General features: G+C 45.3%; 1 protein-coding gene across 1 annotated transcript; it reads right to left on the bottom strand.

Moving 5' to 3' along the window:
- Positions 1-56: 56 nt before the first annotated feature.
- eIF3k (eukaryotic translation initiation factor 3 subunit k) lies at positions 57-5,745 on the bottom strand. Its single transcript, XM_037418222.2, has 8 exons — positions 5,529-5,745; positions 5,361-5,459; positions 5,151-5,271; positions 3,469-3,543; positions 2,997-3,060; positions 2,174-2,248; positions 1,388-1,513; positions 57-278 (listed from the first exon to the last, which is right to left on the bottom strand). Exons 1-8 carry the CDS (start codon positions 5,627-5,629, stop codon positions 247-249), a joined length of 693 nt encoding a protein of 230 aa, XP_037274119.2. The 5' UTR covers positions 5,630-5,745; the 3' UTR covers positions 57-246.
- Between the last annotated feature and the right edge of the window lie 18,038 nt (positions 5,746-23,783).

Raw genomic sequence — 23,783 nt, 5'->3', positions numbered from 1 at the left:
TACAGAGTTCGCTTCTAAAGGATGCTACGACAAAAGGAGAAAAAGACACACAGACATAATTCACATACGTGTATTTGGTGCACCTCAGAAATCGTCAATTTACAGCAGCACAGAAAACAGTTCCCAAGTGTATTCACGTTACTTCAATGTGGATGTGACCGATTGCCCGACTTGCAGTCATCTTGTGCTGCACCGCACAACAGTTGCCAAGGCAACCACCCACATACTGGAGGCTTCGTGGTCACCCTAGCGACAACTAGCCATGATGGCTTCGACACCTGCACACAGATACAATAGGGGGTAACAATTACACATTACCTAGTAAAATAGTTAGTAGGATATGTTAAATTGCACACTTATTCACAAAGCCAAAGAAAAGATGAATGTGACAGTAAGTTGAACACGCAGTATCAATGCCACACGTGAAATGTCAATATGATCCGTGAGCATATCTAGGTCTGTTTTACGCCTACTACGTGAAGGCCTTCTACAGCAACCTGCACTTTACCCTGTCATGAGCCGGCCAACTCTGTATTATACACTCAAGTCGCGTTATAACAAAGTTGCATTGTAAACGAAAATAAGTTTGTTATATCCGGTAATTTGCTATAAAGGCATATTCCTAACACATGTCTACAAGACTAATTTTCATTTACTTTGTTATAACTGATTTTTCTCTATGTTTGAGTTAGGTATATCAAGGTTTGAGTATAGCTGCAGATTTCATGGTTTTGTCACAGCTCATAATGCTCTGCCTCCGGTGTTTGCCTCCTATCCCTTCATTTGGCAGCCATTTTGTGGCCCTAACAGACTGGCAGTTATCAGCAGATCATGTGACGCTTAAAAATACATTTCAACATAATCTCGAACTTTGATAATCTGGTGGTGCTTAGTTGTCTCAACTTTTTTCTCAACGTTATGAATCAATCAATGCAGCAACAAGTTCTAATTTTGAACTGACTGTCGCCCACACCCAATTGCTTCATAATCCACAATGCTCTCTTCCTTTACTGTAAAGTTTTGAGTGTACTACAACTTTTCGTTTCAATGTTTGTGCTGACTCCGAACTTCCTCTGAACTTGCTTCGATAGCACCAAATATTCCTCTGTGCAGTAGACTGTTGGTAGACTGAAATCATTGACAGAATTGCTACTTAAATTGCTTTTTAAGCTGGCTTGATATGGCTAGCTTCATACTTGAAATCTGCACCTTCGCTCAAGTCGCAGTGACCAGAACTTCTGTTAAACAGAACACATCTTCTTGGTCCCTTCAGGTTTCGTCCAATGAGAGCCTGCAGTATATGACACAACTACAGGCCCAGACACCAAGAACTAACTCTGGCCATTTCTTCCAGTCACGCTCTCAATCGGGCGACCACCATACTCACTCTCAAAGTCGATCTTCTCAGTGATGTTCTTGGTCTTGACAATTTCCTCCTGGTTGGCCACGAAAACTGAGCCGTTAGCAAGGTCCTGCCAGCCATTGCGCTGGATCCACATCTGCAGCTCTGGACCTGTGAAGCATGGGCCAACGACGATTCACGATTTGCACGAAAAAGACCATCTCACTCTCAACAATACATGCGCTCAGGCATCCCAATAACATAGCTGTGACAACACGCCCTCCTCAGTGTAAAATTGGCTGAGCAGCAGTGTCAGATTCCATGAAAAAATTTACCAGGACATTTCTGGACCTAAAGCTACAATACAAACGTATCTTTATGGGAAAGTCAACCATCTGAAACACTCTCCTGACGTCAGAACAATCCGTAAGCACGTTTAGACAAAGCATTTGTGCAGTTCTCTGCATAAGAGACAGCGATGGATGTTGCCGTTTTTTTCTTAGGTTGCAACCGAATGTTTGAAGGGTAACACTGCAAACACATCACTCGCTTCTGTTCCTTGACATTACCGCAGATGTCTAAGAAAAGAATGACAATAGGTATATGGGATGATACTGCAATTTTAATTTATTAAGGTGTCTGGGAAGACGTGCAAATGACGAAGATATGCCGCACATGATGTGTCGCGCTGCGAGAAGTGTAATTGCCCTTCCTCCTGTGACACTGTCACAAACTGACAAATTTCTCACCTTAAGGCACACTTTCCTCAGTGATCCCAGCATACCTATTCGCTGGTAATCTTCCAGCTCCAACAATTATACTATTACTCACCGGTAACGTCGAGGAAGTCCGACAGCAGGGACTTGTCGATGTGCTGGTAGGTCATGTTCACCACATAGCAGACGACTGAGCATAAAATAGTGGAGAATAGACATCGAACAAAGGAGAGCATTAAAAACGGGAAATTCTTTAATATAAAGGCAGATTAAATAACAATGCAACAAAGCACTTCAGCATTTCTATGCATTTTGTGAGCAAGAATGAAGTGTGCAAACATTTCAGAACTTCATATAGCAAAATGAATAGTGTCTTATTTGATATCACGAATTGAACAACCATTATTCGTAAACATCAATATCTTTTGAATATTTACAAATGTCAACTGTACCCGAACAGTACAAGATTGGTACACAGGTATAAAAAAATTTCTTGCAAGCACTTCAGACCCATACTGTATTTGTATATGCTAGCCATATAGCTGCTGCTGCTCTGATGAGAGCGCAGATGTTATAGGACATTATATGTTGGTGAATCGTGGGCCTGGCAAGGCTTTCACGTTCCACACCTAAATGCAACGTTGAGATTTTTGAAAACGATCTTTCGTCCCTGAACTATAATCAATGAGCAATTCTGTTTCGGTTAAGTGAGGTAGGCAAAGGTTCAGTTAACTTTGAAACCAGCAGAGAGACAGCACGGTTCAGCATTGTTTGTGCCAAATTATTGCTTCAGGTGAGTGCCTCTTTCGAAGAAGTGACCTGACCGTTCATGAACAATAGAAGGTCCATTATGCAATGCAGGCAAAAAATAGGAAATGAAAAAGACTAAGAAATAAAACTAAAAAAAGCAGAAAATGTGAGAGCTATTTAAAGCTTACACTTCCTGACAGAGTCGTTGAATCCATTGATGGTCTGCAGTAGTGGCTTGCCCTTTACTGCTCCCTGCACATCAAGATACCATGACTAAAACATTCAGCAGCCATACAAAGGTTCTGTTGTTTTCTGTGCAAAAAACAATATGTTTGTTAGGCTCTAATGGGGGCCTCTGGATGTATTCAGAACACTTGATGCTCTTTCACGTGCACTTATAAGCTCAGTGCACAGCTGTTTTCGCATTTTACTCCCAGCAATATGTAGCCACCATGGTCGCCAATTGATCTTTTGCTCTCATGCTTAGAAGCGCAGCACTCTAGCTATATTCTGTAGTGTGCGTGTTCGCTGGTGTTGTGGATTCATCACCCCTGTCTACTAAGTTACAATGGAGACAAAAGGGAGGGGAAAAGTTTCCCATGAAGCAAAAGTCTGTGTTATGTCACGAATGCTAATTATGTAGAGGATGATCTCGCTTACCCAAAATCTTTGGAAGTCGCACATTTCGAGTAGGTAGTGCAGGTGCAGCGCCAGCTGAATGTCCTCGTTTGCAAGCTGAAAAAAGAAAAGACTTGGTGGCAATCACTATAGACATTTTTAACGTGGGTGCCGCCATATTGCCTAGTAGGAGGCGCTGTCCCTGATCTGGCCACTCACTGGAGTGTACGAAGCTCCAACTTTCTGTGGAGGGTATTCGTGCGGTTGCAGTAGCAGCCGCTTTTTTCGTTCTGGCACGCTGAATTTCATCTCAAATGAAGCAGTATAGGTAGCAAATGAGTCTGTGAGACATCCTGAAATGTTTTGGTCTATTCGGGGTCAAATGGGATAATATGTGATGGTGCGAACGTTTCGCAACTGGTCGGTGCCGTTTGTTTTCGGCGCTTTCTGTTGGAAAAACGTAAGAATATTTTAACCTGTTCCAGCTCGGCAAGCAAGTGCTGGCATCCTTTGAGGATAGAATAGATTTTTTTCCCTAGACTGTAATAGATAAGTTTGTTTTTGCACTCGCGGTTCACTTATGGTGCCTCAGCGACCACCACCCGTACATGCAATGGGTGGTAGTCCGTTGCATGTACGGGTGGTACATGCAACCATCGCCAAGAAATCTCAACAGCGCGTGAACGCGCAGTTGCGATTTCTTGGCGATGGCAGCATTTGTTTGTTGCTCACAAACTATCTTTTGCTCGACTTTAAATTACATTTTACAACTTGGTCGTTTATTGTCCTCCGAATGTGGACAAAATTGGAACTGTTTACAGGGAGGTGCTGGCACACAAAAAGCGATGCTGATGTTCTCATGCCTGCACGCTTCTATTTTTCTTTTTAGAGTCTTGGCATTTGATTAAATTGCGGCGGCGCTATAGTGAAAACAGGTAGTGGTACCATATGAAAAGCTACGTGTACCCATTCGAGCCAAGGTACTTTGAAATTAAGTGTTTCAAGTTTACAGGTATGTGTCACGATCTTAGTGAATGGGCTAAGCATTCAAGCTGTTTGAGACAATATGGAAAACACGTCAAGGCCTGACAATTAATGTGAGGTGCATATTATTTAGTTGAGAGCTCATATCGGTGATTTTGTACGGCAAAAGCCAAGGCCTATAAAAGCTTAGTGAAATGTAGATACCATGCCCACATTGGCAACATCGTTTCCAAACGAATGGCTATGTCCATCTTATAAGAAGACCAAAACAGATAAGTGGCTATCATGCCGGTATAAAGTGACAACACCATCGGCCTGCGTTGCTGCATGGTTATTTAAAGTGGGGGTATTTCTTCCCCCCTGAATACCGAACACAATGAAAATGGTGATAAAGATTACTGCATCTGGTCCTGCTAACAATTTTGCCCATGGGCAACATGAAGATGATTTCCCCTCGATTGGTGTGAAGAGACTGCCTTTTCGAAATGTGAGCGGATCATTCGCAAGTAGGTGTCTGGTATCGTTTTCCGTTTTCTTCTGGATAACGCTTTGAAGTGACACATGGTAAGCTATACTGCACGAAGAGAGTCACTTAGGCGGAGCAAATGCCGGCCAAGTATGCCATGCTAAACCCGCCAACGGCAACATTATCACCGCCACAACGTACCACACGCAGTGTCCACATTTTGCAGCTATATCTGGCGGTACTCTAAATGTAGCGTGCTCCTAGAAGTACAGACCTTTTCTTGGTCGATCAGACACTTGCAGAGCACGAAGTCTGTGTGAGGCAAGTTGGTAAGAGCCTTAAGTAGGATCGCGACGGCCACATCGTTGTTGAAGTTTACGGGGTTGAACTGGTACCTGCGAGATGTAGCGCAAGCAACGAGGGTTGAGCAGTACTGAAGCACGCCGGACGCAGCAAATCACAACGCGCGGCTTGACACACTCACAGCTTCAGCACTGCCAAGTTGGCCTCGAGATCGTAGACGTTCTCGCTAGCCTGGACTCGCACGTACTGCTCAAGCCTGACCAGGTTCTCGGGGTTATACCTGCGAACGGTTTACGCAGGTTAAAAGCCGGCCCCATATGTGCGGTCCATTCAAAAGACCGCAACTTGCCTGTCGATGCCTTTCAACATCTGTGCCACTTGGTGACGCATCGCTTCGGCGTGCGGCATACCCAGCGGCGGTTTCGTGTAGTCGGTGCCGAGAAAAGACATTATTTCCGCTGGTAATCAACACGCGGCCCTCGGCTAACTACGATCACAGCAGCCGCGAGCTTCTTGACACACAACACACGGTCGCCGAAAACCACGGGAAAAAAGAGGTTGCTCAGCCGCAGTTGCGCTAACAAAGTAGTGTTAAAAAAGGTTAGTGCTGAAAACAGAGCAACGTACACGAAAAAGGCGTTGTGGAACAGTGAGGTTAAATGCGACGACAGCGCTCTAAACTATTATTCACCTTTTTTGTGTAATTGATAAAAAACAATATCAACAAATGTTTTTTATTGTTGAAAAAAATGACTTCTCATTTTTCAGTAACTCAAAAATGTTCAGGTTGTTTGTAAGTTGTTTATTGTTGTAAACGTTGTCGTAAATTTGGAGTAGCATTGTGGCGCTGCAAACGTCTTTTTCAAAAAGTTTCTACACGTTCGTGCGAAGCTCAACGTGTCTCTTTTTCTCACTATGTTTTCTCACTCTTGTATTTGGTATGTAGCTGCGTGATTGAAACTCGGGTTTATGTTGAATATTACGGCGAACTTCAAAATCAAGTCTTGTAAAAAACAGCGCATAAACTTATGAATAATATGAGTTGCGCATGCAGCGGTCATTTTCTTTTGATTTTCAGAATGACGTAGCCATGCAGCGGCCCTTCTTCGAACTAGTGACCGAGTTTCTCGGTAGAGCCGCTACGTGGCAGCTCTAAACAAACCTGAAATAGTAGCGGGAACTTGAACGAAGAAATAGTTCATATTGTTCGTTGTGGGTGTCATGCGGGAATAGTTATGAAGAGCAACTTTCTTGGTAGCCATTGCTGTTATTCCATAGCATGACCTCATGACAGCTGGTATAACCCTGTTTACCGAAAGCATACATGTATCAAAATCTTAATTTATATCGTAGTTTTTCATTTTGCTACGTCGTACTGTCATTGTAAAACTGTGTGCCATTTCGCAATTCTCGCCCCATTTTCTGCTATATATAAAACTTCAGATCCAGCAGCTACACCATTAGTATTCATTGGCTTTGACTAGAACTAGTTTTTCGAAGCCAGCCAGCCGCTAGTAGATCCTTTTAGTACCTTCCATCGCAGGGACAAGCAGCACACTTGATAAATCTGCCGTATTGTCTAATTGTGTAATCACGACATTCCGAACCAATCAGAGGCGCCGTAACAGATAATGATTATGATAATGATGCCACTGACCACTTTGAAGCGGGAAATGGACCGATCGTACCGTATCGGGCCAAGAGGCTGCCCGAACCCACAAACTTGTCTCCCTTGTCCACCCCCCCCCCCTGAGTTATTGACCACGGTGACACTACTGCTAATTAACGAACCCATTGACCCTTGATAGCCGCGTCGTCTGCTACAAACGAAACACAAAGGGCCAGAGGCCCGCGGCTTTGGGCGACGGCGCGCGAAACCCGGCGAAACTCATTGCGCGCGAGCATGATGCTGCTGCGCATGCGTCGAACATCACGTGTCTCGCCAAGGCGCATGCGCAACATCGCGCACGTGGGGGGATGGACCCAAACCGTTTTCAGCTTTCGGAGTGGGGGGCGAGCATCGCGCGAAACGCACCGCATAAACAGAACGGTTCCAGCGAGCGGTTCGACAGGACCGAAGGTGTGGATAGAGTGCGCGGGAGTTGGCCGCGGACTCCGGTTTCACCGACTTCGTCGCAGCGGCGTACTTCTCGCGGTTCGTTAGCCCCGTGGTCCTCGGTGTTGCCCTCGAACGGTGATTGTGACGCTTCCACGAGGGGCGCACTTCGGCGAAACGCTGCTCCGGCCCCGGAGGAGTTGCTTTTAAGCGTGACAGATAGCTCTGGTGTCACACTCCTCCATTTGCTGATCGCTTCGGATGAAACAACAGTTGGAAGGGAAGACTTCCAGCTTGAGCAACGTTGAATGGAGTGAGACAATTGTGTGTTTGTGGGCGTGCGTATACAACAACGGTTGCATAAGAGTGTCGTCTCCTGCAGCTTATGAGTGCGCGACGCGAAGGAAAAAGTCAGATCGGCAACTTTTCGGCGGCTTTCGAATTCCTTCCTGATTAGCCTGCCCCAGGTAAGTCATTCCGTTCCTTTCTTTTTTTTTTTCGCTTTGTCAAAAGCACTCCGGTTTTGTGTTCAAGACTTCGCACGCATTTCTCAAGTGTTTCAGCGTTGCGTGCATCTTTTTCTGCATCATCTGTCGTTTCTTTTTCTTTTTTTTCCACTGTTCTTTGAAGTATATATGTCCAATTCACAAGCGCATTTAGTATTCAATCTTTATTTTTTCTTTGTCGAATGCTTGCGATATCATCGTGTACTATATCTGCGCGTGATCCTTCCATAAAAGGACTCGAAAACACAATGTCACAGAATAGCAAATATGGTCTAACATACATACCTAGTCACCTAGTCGAGCGACAAATTGTGTCGCGTTACTCTTTCGTCTGAATGCATCGGTTGAAACAAACCGGAAGAAAGTTTACACTACTCGAAGAACTCGCTCGTTTGTCACCGATTGTGTCGTCGATTCCGTTGCTTAAGTGACACCGTGCCCTATATCACACGGTTTCCAGAAAATGCGCCATCGGCTGTCGCTCCTTATTATGATTAATAGGCATTTTAACTATGGGGCGCGCAAAGTTTTAGAGTAGGCATTTTTCGACGCTGCGTCATACGCTTGGGTACCCACGCTTAATCGTGCCCCAAACAACGTTAACTCTGGTTACGCTATTCTAAAGCTGTCTAACACTGGAGGAATCTCAGTCTACGTGGACTTCTGCACTATACTGTAGTACTAATAATAAATAACGAGCACTATTGGATTGTTTCTCGGGCTTTCCTTATTTTCGAGGTACTCTCTGTTAATATACAGTGCCAGATAAGTTTACGTTTCCATGTTAATTGACAAGCAAGCAATTAAATGTTTATAAAACAGAGCAGATATATTAATTTCTATTCACTGGAATCACTGTTAGGAATGATTTATTATGGGATGTACCAGATGATGATGACTTATTTGACGTGTAGAATAAGCAGACTCAAAAAAAAAAAACGGGAATCGGTGAGAATATGGTACGACGATCTGTTATTTTATCGATGCCGCTCATCATTTCAAGTTGCCGCATTTCGTTGATGCCTGGCTATGAACGGATGACCGTCGTTTTTCGCGCGTAGCAACTGCGTTGTTGCCCTTCCGAGTGCTTGGATAAAAGTACAGTTCCCGGCAAAAAGGACAGAAACGGTTAAGAAGGTGAATCGCCCGCAGTGATCAAATAAATAAATAACAAGTATACAGTACGTCACGCATGCAGACACAATGCTTAACGCTTGCTCCTGTTTTCCGATACAATGGAGGCGGAAATGTTGTAGGCCCGTGTGCTCAGATTTGGGTGCAAGTTAAAGAACACCAGGTGGTAGAAATTTCCGGAGCCCTCAACTACGGCGTCTCTCATAATCACATGGTGGTTTTGGGGCGTTAAACCCCACATATCAATCAATCAATCAATGTTTTCCGATACAAGTGGCGCGTTCGATCCACGGCCGCGCTGGTCGCAATTTGACGGAGCCGAAGTGGTAGAGGCGCGTCTCTAATAATCATATCTTGGTTTTGGGGCGTCATACACTAGATATTTTGCCTATATAATTCTTCCTGTAATTATTATTATTATAATTATTATTAATATTAATATTACATTATTATTATTATTATTATTATTATTATTATTATTATTATTATTATTATTATTATTATTATTATTATTATTATTATTATTATTATTATTATCAATGCAGCAAGATCTCCCGAATTTTGTGGCTCACAAGTAGACGAAATGACAGACAATCAAGCAAGAAAATCACACAACGGAATTTGAACCATCGTGGATAATCGAAACGTACAAACACTAAGCATATGTGGTCGACAACATTCAACAGTGCCGAACGTATATTCACGGCGCTGCGCGTGAAGTGTCCCGCCCAACGTAGTTTCGACATTTCAATTATGTAGGCGTAACAATTAACTTCCCCTGCCAATTTAGCGGTTTGCGTTGTCTGTAACTTCGCGTGGTGTTGGCAGGTTAGTGTTAACTGAAAATAAACGCTGTCAATAATAGGAGGACTTTATTTACTGCTTGCTGAAATTTACGGGCTGTAAAATTCTGTAAATATCCTCAGAAGTGCGTGCAAGGTACTGTTGATATATCGATTGGTTGTCGACGTAGAATCGTGTCACGAATTCCGTGTGCTTTGTCGCAGTATACATTGTTCTGAAAAAAAAAATATAGAACATTTTGAAGGGAAAAGCAAAGAGAGCACGATATGTTGAAACGAGACCGTAGCAACAGGTGTTTTTCCTCCCTTATAGGTGTTTATGAAAAAAGAAGTTAGCCGTCTGAATCAAAGTGCCTCGATATGACGCCGAAAAAAAAAAAGTCTTACTACACTTTGCGTCAAACGCTGACAAACGTGCACCGACGATTAAACAGCCAGCAACCATGCGGCGCACATCCCTAGCCCACGATAAGCACCCAACTGCGGTGAACTAGAAGACATACAACTGCACAAAGGCGCCGATTCACATCGGAAGACATAGGTAAAGGCCAGAAAGTGTTGCATGGGTAGCTCTTCACTGACTCATTGTGAAATACTGGCAGCGCAAACTTATGGGACACAGAGAGAGCGGGACACAAAACGCAGATTGATACTGATTTATTAACGGAAGTCGTTCATTGCTTCGCCTGCAGTCTACTTTCACAGTGAATAGCATCTACCGTTTTTTTTCTTTCCCAAGGTGATAACATGCCGACCACTCCAGCAAACATTCTGGCTTTCGTTCGGGAAAGTATTTTTTCTTTCTTTTTAAAAACAAGAATTGACCGTAAGCATGAAACGTATGAAAGAGCTTGACCTGGGATGCACGGTCATCAAGGAGGTCAAAAAAAGACTGGGGTTCTTTGACTGCTCACTTTAGGAACAACCAGTTTTCAGCCCACCCTCCTCCTTCCCCCCTAAAAAGAAAGGCTTTTCAGCCCACCCTCCTCCTTCCCCCCTAAAAAGAAAGGCTTTCTAAAGAACATCATTTGCGTCCAAAAATGACTTCTAAACTACGATAAAAAATTGGGGGACCCTTAAGCTTTGTCTTTAAGAATTGAACGCGATAGCGAAATCCGGCCCCTAGTGCGCCCTTCAACCGCTAAGTTCACACTTATTAATATGTTTTGTTACACACACACACACGCACACAGTAGATTGTACCAGTGTGTGCGCGCAAAAGGTACATACAGTTTTTTTTATTTAAAGCAAGAGTCTCATGGCCTCCAAGATGCACGCCGCGCGCTTACCATCTCGGAGGCCATAAGGAGTATCACAATGCCTCACAGATAGCAGCACAATATCTAGCGTTTGCTGTTTGCTTGATCAACGCCTCTGGAAAGGCACGATATGTTTTCCGCTAGATGGACATAGTTGTCCATTTTCATAGCTGTTTGAAAGTTGCTGTGTGTTTTTAGCGACGATGGCTGCACTGTCCTGCCATGGCCTTTTTCGACGTAGTTTGAGGCTTACCGAATGCGTCTACGAATCGCCGAATGGGCGGGTTTTCGTCGTGACTCCTGTCGAACAAAACGCGTTTAAGGGGTCCTGAAACACTTTTTCATGTAACCATGAAATGAATTCACTAGAAGAGCTTATTGCCTCACGAATTCAACGCCGCAAAAATTCTAAGAATCCGTCCAGTGCGAGTGGAGTTGCAAAGGTTTGTTGCATACTGCAATTGAACTCTCTCTTCTCTCGTCCCGACGAAAGCGCTGGAAGCTTAGCAGGGAGGGATGGCCGGGCAAATAAACTACCGCGCCTCGTGACCGGGCCTCGTGACTTTTTTTTTAAGACGATAGTCTTTCTTGGGGACCTTCGACGCAAAAGTATTGGTCTGTCTGTCTGTCTGTCTGTCTGTCTGTCTGTCTGTCTGTCTGTCTGTCTGTCTGTCTGTCTGTCTGTCTGTCTGTCGGTCCGTCTGTCTGTCTGTCGGTCCGTCTGTCTGTCTGTCGGTCCGTCTGTCTGTCGGTCCGTCTGTCTGTCTGTCTTGGCAAACGGGACTTGCGTCTGGTTAACATACCTGCCTCTTCTTGGATCTCTCTTGTTATTACTTATTACCAAAATGCCTGGAAAGTGGCAATGCTGCTTTTTAAACGCGCTCTCCACTCAGTCTCATCCCCGCCACACCAGGCGTGCCTGCCATTGGCTCACCCTATCTGTCAGCCTCAGCCGCATGTCAAGACAACGCGAGCAGATCTATGCGCTACGCACGGCAAATGGTATAGACTACGAACATCTTCGTAACCTCGGGAGTCGTTCGCAGTCAGTGGATAGGTGCTGCACCGTTCTCTCTGCCGGGCTGCATAAGTTAGGCGCCTTCTGTTTCTAACCACTACCACCAGTCAGTGGAGCGTTTGATTGATTGGTTGATATGTGGGGTTTAACGTCCCGAAACCATCACATGATCATGAGAGACGCCGTAGTGGAGGGCTCCGGAAATTTAGACCACCTGGGGTTTTTTAACGTGCACCCAAATCTGAGCACACGGGCCTACAACATTTCCGCCTCCATCGGAAATGCAGCCGCCGCAGCCGGGATTCGAAACTGCGCCCTGCGGTTCAGCAGCCGAGTACCTTAGCCACTAAACCACCGCGCCGGGGCAGTGGAGCGTTTGTGCTCGACGCGACTGTTGCACTCAGCCCGAAACGTAAGAGAGGCTTCCTTTATCGAAGTGAGGTGGCAGACCACGCGTTGTTCGTTTGTAGACGAGTCTCGCCGCCGGTGCGGCACGTGAGTTATCGACCTTGCGAGGGCAGAGCTTCGATCAAGATTTATTCGCGGCCTCCGGAGCATCGATTCGTCTTCTCCGCTCGGTGTTTATCTTTCATCTGAGCGCATTATCTACATTTTTATACGCGCGAAACAATGACGGGTGGCTTCCTTTGATCTATATCTTCTGGGCGGGCGTAGGTTTATTTACCTTGGGCGTCCGGCCTACCGGCCCAGCTTCGCTGATCAAATCATGTCCCAGCGCACGTCACAAACGGTTCCCTGTTTCCAGGAAAGACGGGTACGCTGCAGTGTACACGGGCGTACGCTAAATAGGTTAGCGTCACGCGTGAAAGTGTCGGCCGGAGCGAAACATCGATTCCGGGGCGCCGCACCCTGTACGGAAAGGAAACCTGCGTGCAAGAATCGGCTTTTGAGGCGGGAATCGGCTAGTGTGCGGTGGGTGGGTGGGAAGCAGGACACGAAGAGTACAAAGAAGGAGACCAGGAGAGTGGGTGCTGTTTCATTACGATAATTTTTGTCGCGCGTGCTTAGCTGAAACGTCCAGGACCATGCTGTACAAGTGATCAGGGAAGCTGCAAATGCCGCTAGGACCCAAGTAGAGTAAACTCTAGGCCCAAGTAAAGACCCAAAAACTCCTAGCTGCCATCTAGTGGTGAGGATATAACTCCTCTTACACTTGCCGCTTCGATTGAAGTTGTTTACTTGTCTCAAGACTAAGGGGGACGTCTCCGAGTTCAAAAAGCTCCGATAATAAAATGGACGAGAAATCAACCACGGGATTGTAGATGCTTGCTGTGTGCGTACGTCAACCCCTGTCGAGCCGATGACGTGTTTGGAGGAGGAGGAGGAGGAGGTAAGTTTATTTACAGAAAGGCAGAGAGGTCGGCCTGAGCGATAGCTTGCTCTAACCTGCTACTCTACACCGGGGGAAGGGAAAGGGGAAAATACAGATTAATGGATGACGATGGTAAGATAGAGAGGTATGTAGTGTTCTTGCTAGCTGAGACACATTTCATAGCCGCGCACATAGTCCAGTTGTTTCCAAAAAGGTTATAACTGCTCTTGTGACCGCAGTTGCACTGTTGGTGTCTGGCCAAGGGCCCAACATGGTCTCATCGGTTAATGACCGACTGCGATATAGTTCAGTAGAAGAAATCAGTGTTTGTCGTTCACGTGCGTATGCTGGGCAAACACAAAATATGTGCTCAAGTGTTTCTGGCTCATCACAGTGTTCACAATTAGGACCGGTGTCACTGCGACCGATGATATGTGCGTAACGTCTGGTGTACGCTACACCAAGACGAATGCGGTGGATCATACTTGTGAGTGGCCGTTTCAATTTAGGGGGCGTGCGGAACCTCATTTCCGGGTCCCATTTGTGTTTGGAAATTATGCACTACAATATGGGAGAGCTGCTTGCAGCTGTCACGATTTAGAGTACTCGGTATGGCAGGGCTGAAAGCCGTCCCGTGGGCCTTTTACTTGAAGAGGCCACATCGACAAAAATTTATGTCCGCGCCGTAGCGCGAGCCAATGAATGTGTTTGGAGAGAGTGGTCAACGATATGGACTACTCGGTACTCTAATATGGAAGCGCTGAGAGCCGTCCCTTGGGCCGCAACACTGCACGAGGCCGCATCGACAAAAACAACGCTCGGGCCTTAACAACGTCGACCCAAAAGCTCTTTTAAAAAATTAATGTTACACGCATTAATAACATTTCAACAGAACATTTTTTTTTCTTAGACATAATATAACGACGAAAAACAGTCTTTCAAGGAATGTTGCTAAGAATTTGGAAACAGTCGTCACATGCACGTTTAATATTCGTATGTCATTCGAACCTCCCCTTGTTCTGAACTGTAAAGATGCCTTTTACGATATACATCTGTTTAATTTAAAAGGGTTGGCATCAAAATATGCAAGAGTTGTAGTGTATTTCACTCAAAGCGCATGCCTTTTACTAACCTAGTTGATTGGGTCCGTACGAAAACACAAAACACAAAGTTATTCAAATTTTTCGCACTATAAACGTAACGTGGAATGCGCTGCAAGTTACAAGCACGGTTGTCATGCAGATGCTATTGACCTAACAAGCGAAAAATCACACACACACACACACACACACACACACACACACACACACACACACACACACACACACACACACACACACACACACACACACACACGCGCGCGCGCGCGCGCGCGCGCGCGCGCACACAAACAAATTGGCAGATCTCACGTACAGTGGGAATCGATAATATGCGAAGCACGAATGAGAAATGTGGAGATGTCCCTTGAAGATCTGAAAATCAGCAAAACGTTACGAAGAAATGCGACATGCTCCATTTCGCGCCGATGCGTCGCTTAGACAACACTGCGTCTCCATCTTTTTGTGACGGAGGGACGCCGGACACGCTGAAACGCGCATGCGTCAAAGCAACGCAACGTGGCGCGCGCCTGCGAGTATATATGACAGGACCGGCGCCTGGCGTGGCAACGCCGGCGTGACGCGACGAAATTAACGCCGGCGAGCACGCGCACCGCGTAATGTCAATATGTATTGGCGTCTTGACTGTGGCATGTAGTCATGTTCTCACATGACACGCATCTCATGATTATCATGTTTGCACCAGTCACATACCTTCGTCATCCATTGGCGTCACGTGATACCAAATTCGGCATATGTGAAGCTAGCAAAACGGCCGCGAGTGCATCATCAATGTGGCATGTAGTTATGTTGTTACATGACATGCAAGTCATAATTTTCATGTTAGGGTTTGTCACTTGTGTTCGCCATGCAGTCATGTCATACCATACCAGTGTTGCAACATGCCATGTGAATGAAACCACCGCAAGAGTTGCAGGACCATGAAAAGTAAATCATTACATTCATGACATACATGTCATGATTTTCATGTTATGATTAGTCAGATGTGTTATTCATACAGTCATGTTATGACATACCAAGTTTGGTATCGATACCATAATCGAAACGGCCAGGAGAGCTAAATGTCGTAGGTGGCTAGATAGATAGATAGATAAATAGATAGATAGATACGCTCAAAGTCCGCAAAGAAATGCTTCGCATTAAACAAAAAATAACAACAACAAGCCTGCGCGGAATACGCAAAACAGTCAGAGCGAAAGCTATACAGGAGGCCGGCCTTTCAGAGCCTTTTCTAAACACTTCTTGGAAAGCTACTACAAGCTCACCGCTGGGTACCCACTACGCCATAATCGTAATTCTCGTGTAGTAGGCCAGCATTCACTATGCTATCCTTCGTAATTCTTTGGAGAAGCGTGGTATCCGTTACACTTTTATTCAAATGTTTTATGCAGTGGCTGACGACGATAAAGAAACATGTCTGAAGTGGGTATGCGCCACAGTTGATAGGGGATCAAGAGCACATTTTCTAATCAGTTGTAGCATCGGACGACCCACTCGTTACGCAATTCGCATTGTGTCACGCCTGGCTGTTTCTTTGATGTTCTAAAACGCTTTATTACTCGTATTAACGCGATTCCTTTCCCATCAACTGGCCTGCCTAAGGCCAATTTAGGAACGAGTACCAATCGCTGGCGTGGCTGAACAATAAAGAAAAAAAAGAAAACTGGCGTGGCTGAGCGGTAGAATACCGAGGTGACACGCAGCGGACTCTGGTTCGAATCCCGTTGTGTGTGGCGTTTTTTTGTTATTGGATATTGGTTACGGACTCCGGCGGCGGGGGACAGCTATGACGGCGCGCGTGACCGGTGTTTTGATCTCATAACAACTTTCGTTGTAAAAAAAAAAAAAAGTGAGACCCAGCGATATCATATTCCTAGTGCGTATACCGAGTTCAAAATGGCTTGCGTCAGTACAGCTTTCGCATGCGGCTGCATACTGCGTAATGGGTATCATGCGTTAAACCACGGGCAATTGCGGGCGTGACATGTTTTCAAGCTGGCTATCCACACGTGGTTTTAAGGGACAAAGGCGCAGTAAAGTGTGTACCTTTGGTATCGTGTGACCCGCCTTGAAATACGAAGTCGTGATAATTACATGCTCTCGCGGCCGATCGCGATGTGTACGCTTGTACCACGCATTATTACTGCGATATTGCATGTTGTACTGTGAAGCGTATATTCAGGACGCGTGCGTTTGTAAAGAATGCAAGTTACTTTGACTGCATTTTCAAGCTGGGGAAGTTATTTTCACTCCATTTCCAAGTAGACGCCTGGCGCTGTGGTAGAACGCTTACTTGCCACTGGAAAAAGAACTCAGGCTCGATCCTCACTTGGACTCGGGATTTTTTCAGTATTAATTTTATTTGCACCTGTCTAAAGTTTTTTTTGGTCACGCTCAAGATGATTTTTCACTCACAACCAACGACGCCACCGCTGACACCGGAATACGCCCCCCCCCTTAAAAAAAGATAATAATAACAAAAACTTTGTGCGGCTCTCGCGAAGGATCCCAAGCGGAAATTTATTACGTTTTCCCATTCTCAAAGAAACTCTTAGAATAAAAAATTGGCCCTCAAATACGGAGGTGAGAAGACAAAAAAAAACTTGAATTATTTTGTACGTAGAAAATATGTCAAAATATCAGAAAAAGCAGATTATCTGATATTCAACATTGGCTCAAGTGTATAGTGTCGATTTGGTTGAAAGGACGTATGTAAGTTCGTGATTATTGTTATTTACTCATTCCCCCAAGGCATGCCTCAATTCATCACCTATCTACTCGAAGTAACCGTTAAGCTCGCTATTAGTTAGCGGCAAACGCGCTATTGATGAACGTTATGACCTCTAAAATAGCTACACTTGCTGAACGAATGCAAACAGACAGAAAAAAAAAGCGGTACAAGTGACTGGGAAGTTCTGCAAGTTGACTGTATATATGTGTATATGCTATTGCTTTTTTATTTTCTTTTTTGTACCAATCAAGTGGAAAGGGGTAGCCGTCGCCAAGTGACGGTGATGAAAACTCCTTCGTTTATTTTCTATTTCAATAAAAAAAGACATAGCGAAAGAAAAAAAAAGAGGCCCAAATTCGCTTATTATAAGCGGAAGTGGCCGCTCTGGTTGCAATTGACCTAGCATACAGTTTAAACTTCGAAGCTGTGGAAACAGAACCGTTATGGAGAGGATTAAATAAGCGATAGCGACGAAACACTTTATACGTATTTGTTTTCTGAGTGAGGCCGAATTACCACGCACTCTGCACCGGATGCTTCCCATGTCCGATGGGAACATGCATGTTCTCACATAATGGAGAAAGATTAAGGATGCAACCGATGTAGGCTAAAAAAAACGGGGGGGGGGGAGGAATAGTGGAGAGAGCTCTTATCCTGTCCTGTAGACGCTTATCTTTTTGCCTTTTGTCGACGTGGGTTGCTACGTAGACAAAACAGCTACGAAAGAGGAACAATGACCTTAATTAGATTAACAAACATCACTCCGAGAACGCTAATACCACATGTTTAACTATTAGCGAAGAAAAGGTTTACGTTTATTTTAAATTTCGCGCCAAGATCTCCGCGCGTGAAGTCGGAATTTTCAGGAAGTCGTTTTGGCATTTTCGTGGCATCGGCTCGATGAAATTTTCCTAGACTTCGTGTGCTATGTCTATGGCACCTACGTATTGCAATGTGCTTCGTTTTAGTCGATTGGCAGCTACGTAGGACCCAGAAGAGGCCATCGAAAATCGATGACGTCACAGTGTTTGGTGCGGCAATCTTACGGTGGCGTCGCCAACCGCATTTTCTGTTCGCGAGTTTTCTCGCTTATTAGGCGTCGTGTCCCGGGAAAGGTGCTGTATCAGGCGTTGTGAAATTGCACTTTACTAATACGCGGAAAATGGTTTCGCTCTTTAGAGTTCCTTTAGCATTTCTTCAGCATGAACCATCTAGCCCAACAGCACGTTCTGGTTAGCAATAGTTCTCGCATGACATGGGGTAGTACACTGGTTGATTGCATGGGGCACTCATGATGTCAGGTGGAATAGTTCTCATGAAGGCATATCAATTGATAGGGTCATATGAGTCTTGATTGATTGGTTGATTAATTGATATGGTCACGGTGTCGTGACGTGGTCGAAGACAGGATTCTTTGTGTTGGTATTTAACTGTTTATTTGGGCGAACCTGTGCCCGGTAAACGGAAAGTCCGATTACAGTAGCAGTCTTGCACAGATAGCAGTGAACGGAGCATTGGCCGTCGATCAACTACTGACAAGCGGCATTTATACTCTTGCGTCGGCATTTATACTCTTGCCATCGAATGTTCTAGCGTTATCGCTGGCGGTGGCGTAGGTTCCAGAATACGCAGAGTGGGCGTGATCTTATCGAAATGATCTACTAAAGTCCGGAAGCTTCTCGAAAACTGCAGGCGCGGTTTGCGCTGAGGATTGTGTAGTGTTTTGGGGCGATAAAAAAACTCTAGAAATGGAACGTGGCAGTATGTAGAGTTGATGATTTGATATATGTGGGGTTTAACGTCCCAAAACCACTATATTATGATGTTGAAGTTTCACTCAACGGCTAAGGAGTAGGCGGCGCCATAATGGTGCGCCAACATCTCCTTATATATTATATCAATAAAAAAAATGACAGACGCCGTAGTAAACGGCTCCGGAAATTTTGACCACCTGGGTGGGGTTCTTTAACGGGCACCCAAATCTGAGCACACTGGCCTAAACATTTCCGCCTCCATCGGAAATGCAGCCGCCGCAGCCGGGATTCGATCCCGCGACCTGCGGGTCAGCACCCGAGAACCTTAGCTGCTAGACCACTGCGCCGGCGCTGGTCGTAAGTGTCGCTTGGTTACCATGAGTAATGGTTCAGATTACGCGGGCTCGAGTTCGATTTTGCACACCAGCGTTCCGGTAATCAGTTTAGCTGAGATAGATAGATAGATAGATAGATAGATAGATAGATAGATAGATAGATAGATAGATAGATAGATAGATAGATAGATAGATAGATAAAAAATTATTGGCACAGGATTGCGTTTATTCAGGCGCAACCTTCATTGTTTCCGCCACGGTTGTTTCGTTCAACCCTTTCTTAGCGTTAAATTCAAAACGGATGGCTTTTTCGGGCATGGTAGTTTTTCGGCCGTTAAATGAATTGTTCGCAACTAAGTTCCTATAAACGCTTTTGTCTTCAGGCTGACAATAACGAAAGTGAAGACAAGAGACAGAATCATTCATGCCGAAGTTTTAAATAGCGCTATAGTGTGGCAGCGCCACTATAGTGCTGCAACTGACAGCGATGAAAAGGGGTGCTGATTAATGAATTAGGCGTCTAATATGGAACGTTGCTAAACATTCCGAAGTTGACCACTCTCATCATCTCATCTTTTTTTGTAGCCCGATGCGGATGACATTTCTCGAGGTTCTCAGGTTTTTGAAGTGTACGACCCCACGCGACAGACTTTGACAGTGACGTCTATAGCAGCCCTGTTCTGTGTATGCGTGATTATTAACTGTTTGTTATTCTTTATTACTATTTTATTATTTTTTGCTCCTTGCCTTGTGCAGTATAGCCGACCGGAACTTTACGCTTGTTGACCTACCATGCTTTCATGGCACATACATCAATTTTGAGCTTTGGTCTCATTTTTTTTTTCGCACAGAAATGCGCAACCGCTTTGTAAATTACAGCCGTCAAAATGAATAAGCAATAGACTTCTGAGAGGCTTAATTCGTGTGCGATATAGCGAGTTAAACACCATTTTGAGTATTTTGGTTATATGTGCACATTGAATGTGCGCTAAGTTATAAATAGTGAGTGAAATGAGGTACTTGCAGCGTTTTTGTTGTACGTCTGCCAATACTCTAGACCGCTCGCGCATAATGCGTCATATTGGAAATAACCCTATACGGTGACTGTCACTTAATGTGAACAAACGTTCAATAAAAAAAATAGAAAGAACTCGCTACTGCAATACTGATTAATTGATTGATTGATTTGTGGTGTGTAACGTCCCAAAACCACGATATGATTATGAGAGACAGCGTAGTGGAGGACTCCGGAAATTTCGACCGCCCGGGGTTCTTTAACGTGTACCCAAATCTGAGCACACGGGCCTACAGCATTTCCGCCTCCATCGGAAATGCAGCCACCGCAGCCGGTCGCTACTGCAATACTGTCCCATAGTGTGTAAACATTGTTTGAAATTCCATAGGCTAATTAACATTACCCAACACTATAGCCTGTACTGTATGGCCACTTATTGCTGCAACTGAGGTAGACCGCATGCCTTTTTTTTTTCTGCGTAGCCGGTAGGTTATACTTGCTGCCTCGCCGCGGTGGTCTAATGGCTAAGGTACTCGGCTGCTGACCCGCAGGTCGCGGGATCGAATTCCGGCTGCGGCGGCTGCCGGAGTAATCACCAATATATCACCAAATATCATCAAATCAATCACCAATATATCACCAAATATAATCACCAGTGTGATTTTAGCTCGAGTCTGGCTGAATAAACCGGTTCCTCACAATATATATAGCACTCACACGCAGGGAAGCATGTGCAAAAAGCTGCCCCGCCGCGGTGGTCTAGTGGCTAAGGTACTCGGCTGCTGACCCGCAGGGCGCGGGTTCGAATCCCGGCTGCGGCGGCTGCATTTCCGATTTTTTCTTTATTCTTTATTCATACATATCCCCGCTTTGCCAGAGGCGTTACAGCAGGGGGGTTACAAAGTTGAAAAAAATACATCTTCATTAACACTGCACACTTGCTCAGATGTCAAACAATTCCATTCGTTAATAGTTTTAACAAAAAACGAGTTTGAATACAGGTTCGTCCTGGCCCGGCACGGCTTTATTTTGTGTATGTGGTCTGTACGTTGAGATATGTAATCTGGTCTTTTTAAGTAAGTGTCGCTGTCTAATCCCGTTTTTTTATGAAATATATGGTATAAAAGCTTCAAACGCAATTTTTTGCGACGGGACGACAGTAACTCCCAGTTTAACTCCTTTTTCATTTCGGTACAACTCTGCTTTTGTCCGTACCGACCCAAAACAAACCTGGCTGCTCTGTTTTGTATTTTTTCTAATTTATTTATCAAACCTGTTTGTGTTGGGTCCCAAAGAGTACAGGCATACTCCAAGATTGGACGAATACAAGTGAGGTAGGCCGTGCTTCTAAGGTTAGGATCTGCACATCTCAAATTCCTTTGAATATAATTCAACGCTATTGCGGCTTTGGAAACCACATAATCCACATGTGCATTCCAGGAACAATCATGCGACAGCAATACACCCAAATATTTGTACGAGTATTTTTTATCTAATTTATTTCCTCCTAGACAAAAATTTGCATCAAATATTTTTTTCTTCTTTGTAAAACACACATGAACGCACTTATTTGTGTTTAACTTCATTTGCCACTTAAGGCACCATTGATGAATACGTGCAAGATCAGCCTGCAATTCAAGGACATCATGTTCTTTCTGAATTTTTCTGTAGACTACGCAATCATCAGCAAAGAGCCGTATACTTGAGCTTATATCTTTGTTAATGTCATTTATAAAAATTATGAATAGCAGAGGCCCCAATACAGATCCCTGGGGGACGCCCGACGTGACCTCTAGAAATTCCGACTTAGTACCATTCAGGACAACACATTGGCGGCGTTGTGACAGGTAATTCTCTATCCAATTAAAAATTCTTTCATCTACATTAAATATTCGTAATTTTTCGAGGAGCAGAGGATGCGAAACAGTGTCGAAAGCTTTACTGAAGTCTAAAAAGATGCAGTCTGTTTGCCCACCTAGATCAATTTCAGATACTAGATCGTTGTAGAACTCGAGAAGCTGGGTCGTACAGGAAAAGCCCTTACGAAAACCGTGTTGAGTCTTTGTTAACAAATCGTAATCTAATAAATGCTTCATTAGAGCCTTATATTGCCGCAGAGACTGCCTCCTACCAGGAGAACCAGCGAGACGCTATGCAAGCGTCTACAACTACCAGGAGAACCAGCGAGACGCTATGCAAGCGTCTACAACGTAGCGCACCTGCGCGCGCTGTAGCAACGCGAGTCATTGCTCCTCGTGCTCGGGCTCGCGACGGTGGCCTGATCGACTGGTTGTGAAAAAAGGTGTTCGAGAGAGACGCTAGTGTGGAACGCTTTAGCGGACTCAGTTATTTACCTATTTTTCTGGGCACAAGTTCGCCCTTTAATAAAGCTATTGTTTGTGTCACCCTCTTGCAATACGTGACATTCTGGTGGAGGTGCGGGGTATGATTGGAAGTCCCTCAGGCGCAAGAGAGCGGAGCCCCGACCCTCAACGACTGGAACCTGGCGAATTGACTCCTGTACACCAGCGTTCGAGCCGTCGTCTTCGAGGAGACCCGCCTGAATTCGGACCGCTCACCACTGCTCCAGCAACGCAAGCAGCTTTTACAAACGACCCCACAACGATGGCCACCGCAGGTTCTACATCCGAGCTCATCGTGTCACCACCGTGCCTGCCTGAGCCCTTCCACGGTGACTCGCACGAAGATGTAGAAGACTGGCTGGAACATTTCGAGCGAGTCGCAAGGACCAATGCCTGGGATGAGACAAGGAAACTTGGACGCGTGTACTTTGCGTTGCAGGATTCAGCGAAGGTGTGGTTCGAAAATCACGAAGCGGTGATAACAACATGGGAAGATTTTCGACAACACTTGCTCGCTGCGTATGCCAGCACCGATCGCCGAGAGAAGGCAGAGAACGCTCTCCAGTCCAGGAGTCAACGCACGAATGAGAGTGTCAGCATGTATGTCGAAGACATGTGCCGGCTCTTCAAACGCGCTGATCCGAACATGATGGAAGAGAAGAAACTGCGCCACCTAATGCGTGGAGTCAAGCAGGACTTGTTTGCTGGGTTAGTTCGCAATCCACCACGCACGGTTGCCGAGTTCCGCACCGAAGCAACAACCATAGAGAAGGCGCTACAGCAGCGTGCCCGTCATTACAACCGAGACGCCAGTAGCGCACCAGTGGACGTCCTATCGGCAGGCCAAAGTAACAACAGTGAAACGCTAAGAGAACTGGTGCGATCCATTGTAAGGGAAGAGATTCAGAAGTTGATGCAGCCACAAGTGATGCCAACAGTCTCGACCCTCGCCGCCGTCATTCGTGACGAAGTCCGGCACGCCATCCTTCAGCCGGAACCTGAGCCGCAACCTGTTCGACTGGAACAACCACTGCAGACACGTCGCATACCAACGTACGCGGACGCTCTACGCCAGCCTGCCGTGCACAATGCTTCTTTCGTAGCCCCCAGTACACGCCCGTCGGCTTCGCATGGCTCGCCCTTTCTCGGAGAGCTGAGACCACGAAAAAGCGACGTGTG

Source organism: Rhipicephalus microplus, chromosome 6, assembly GCF_043290135.1.
Source record: "Rhipicephalus microplus isolate Deutch F79 chromosome 6, USDA_Rmic, whole genome shotgun sequence".
NCBI lineage: Eukaryota > Metazoa > Arthropoda > Arachnida > Ixodida > Ixodidae > Rhipicephalus > Rhipicephalus microplus.
The sequence above is the reverse complement of the archived record's forward strand: the minus strand, read 5'-3'. Positions and strand labels throughout refer to the sequence as shown.

Excerpts from the sequence above, each read along its gene's own strand:
- eIF3k (XM_037418222.2), bottom strand. The coding sequence starts at position 5,629 with ATGTCTTTTCTCGGCACCGACTACACGAAACCGCCGCTGGGTATGCCG. Across the intron at positions 5,460-5,528 it reads ATGTTGAAAGGCATCGACAG|GTATAACCCCGAGAACCTGG; the intron begins GCAAGTTGCGGT and ends AACCGTTCGCAG. Across the intron at positions 3,061-3,468 it reads GCGACTTCCAAAGATTTTGG|GGAGCAGTAAAGGGCAAGCC; the intron begins GTAAGCGAGATC and ends CTTGATGTGCAG.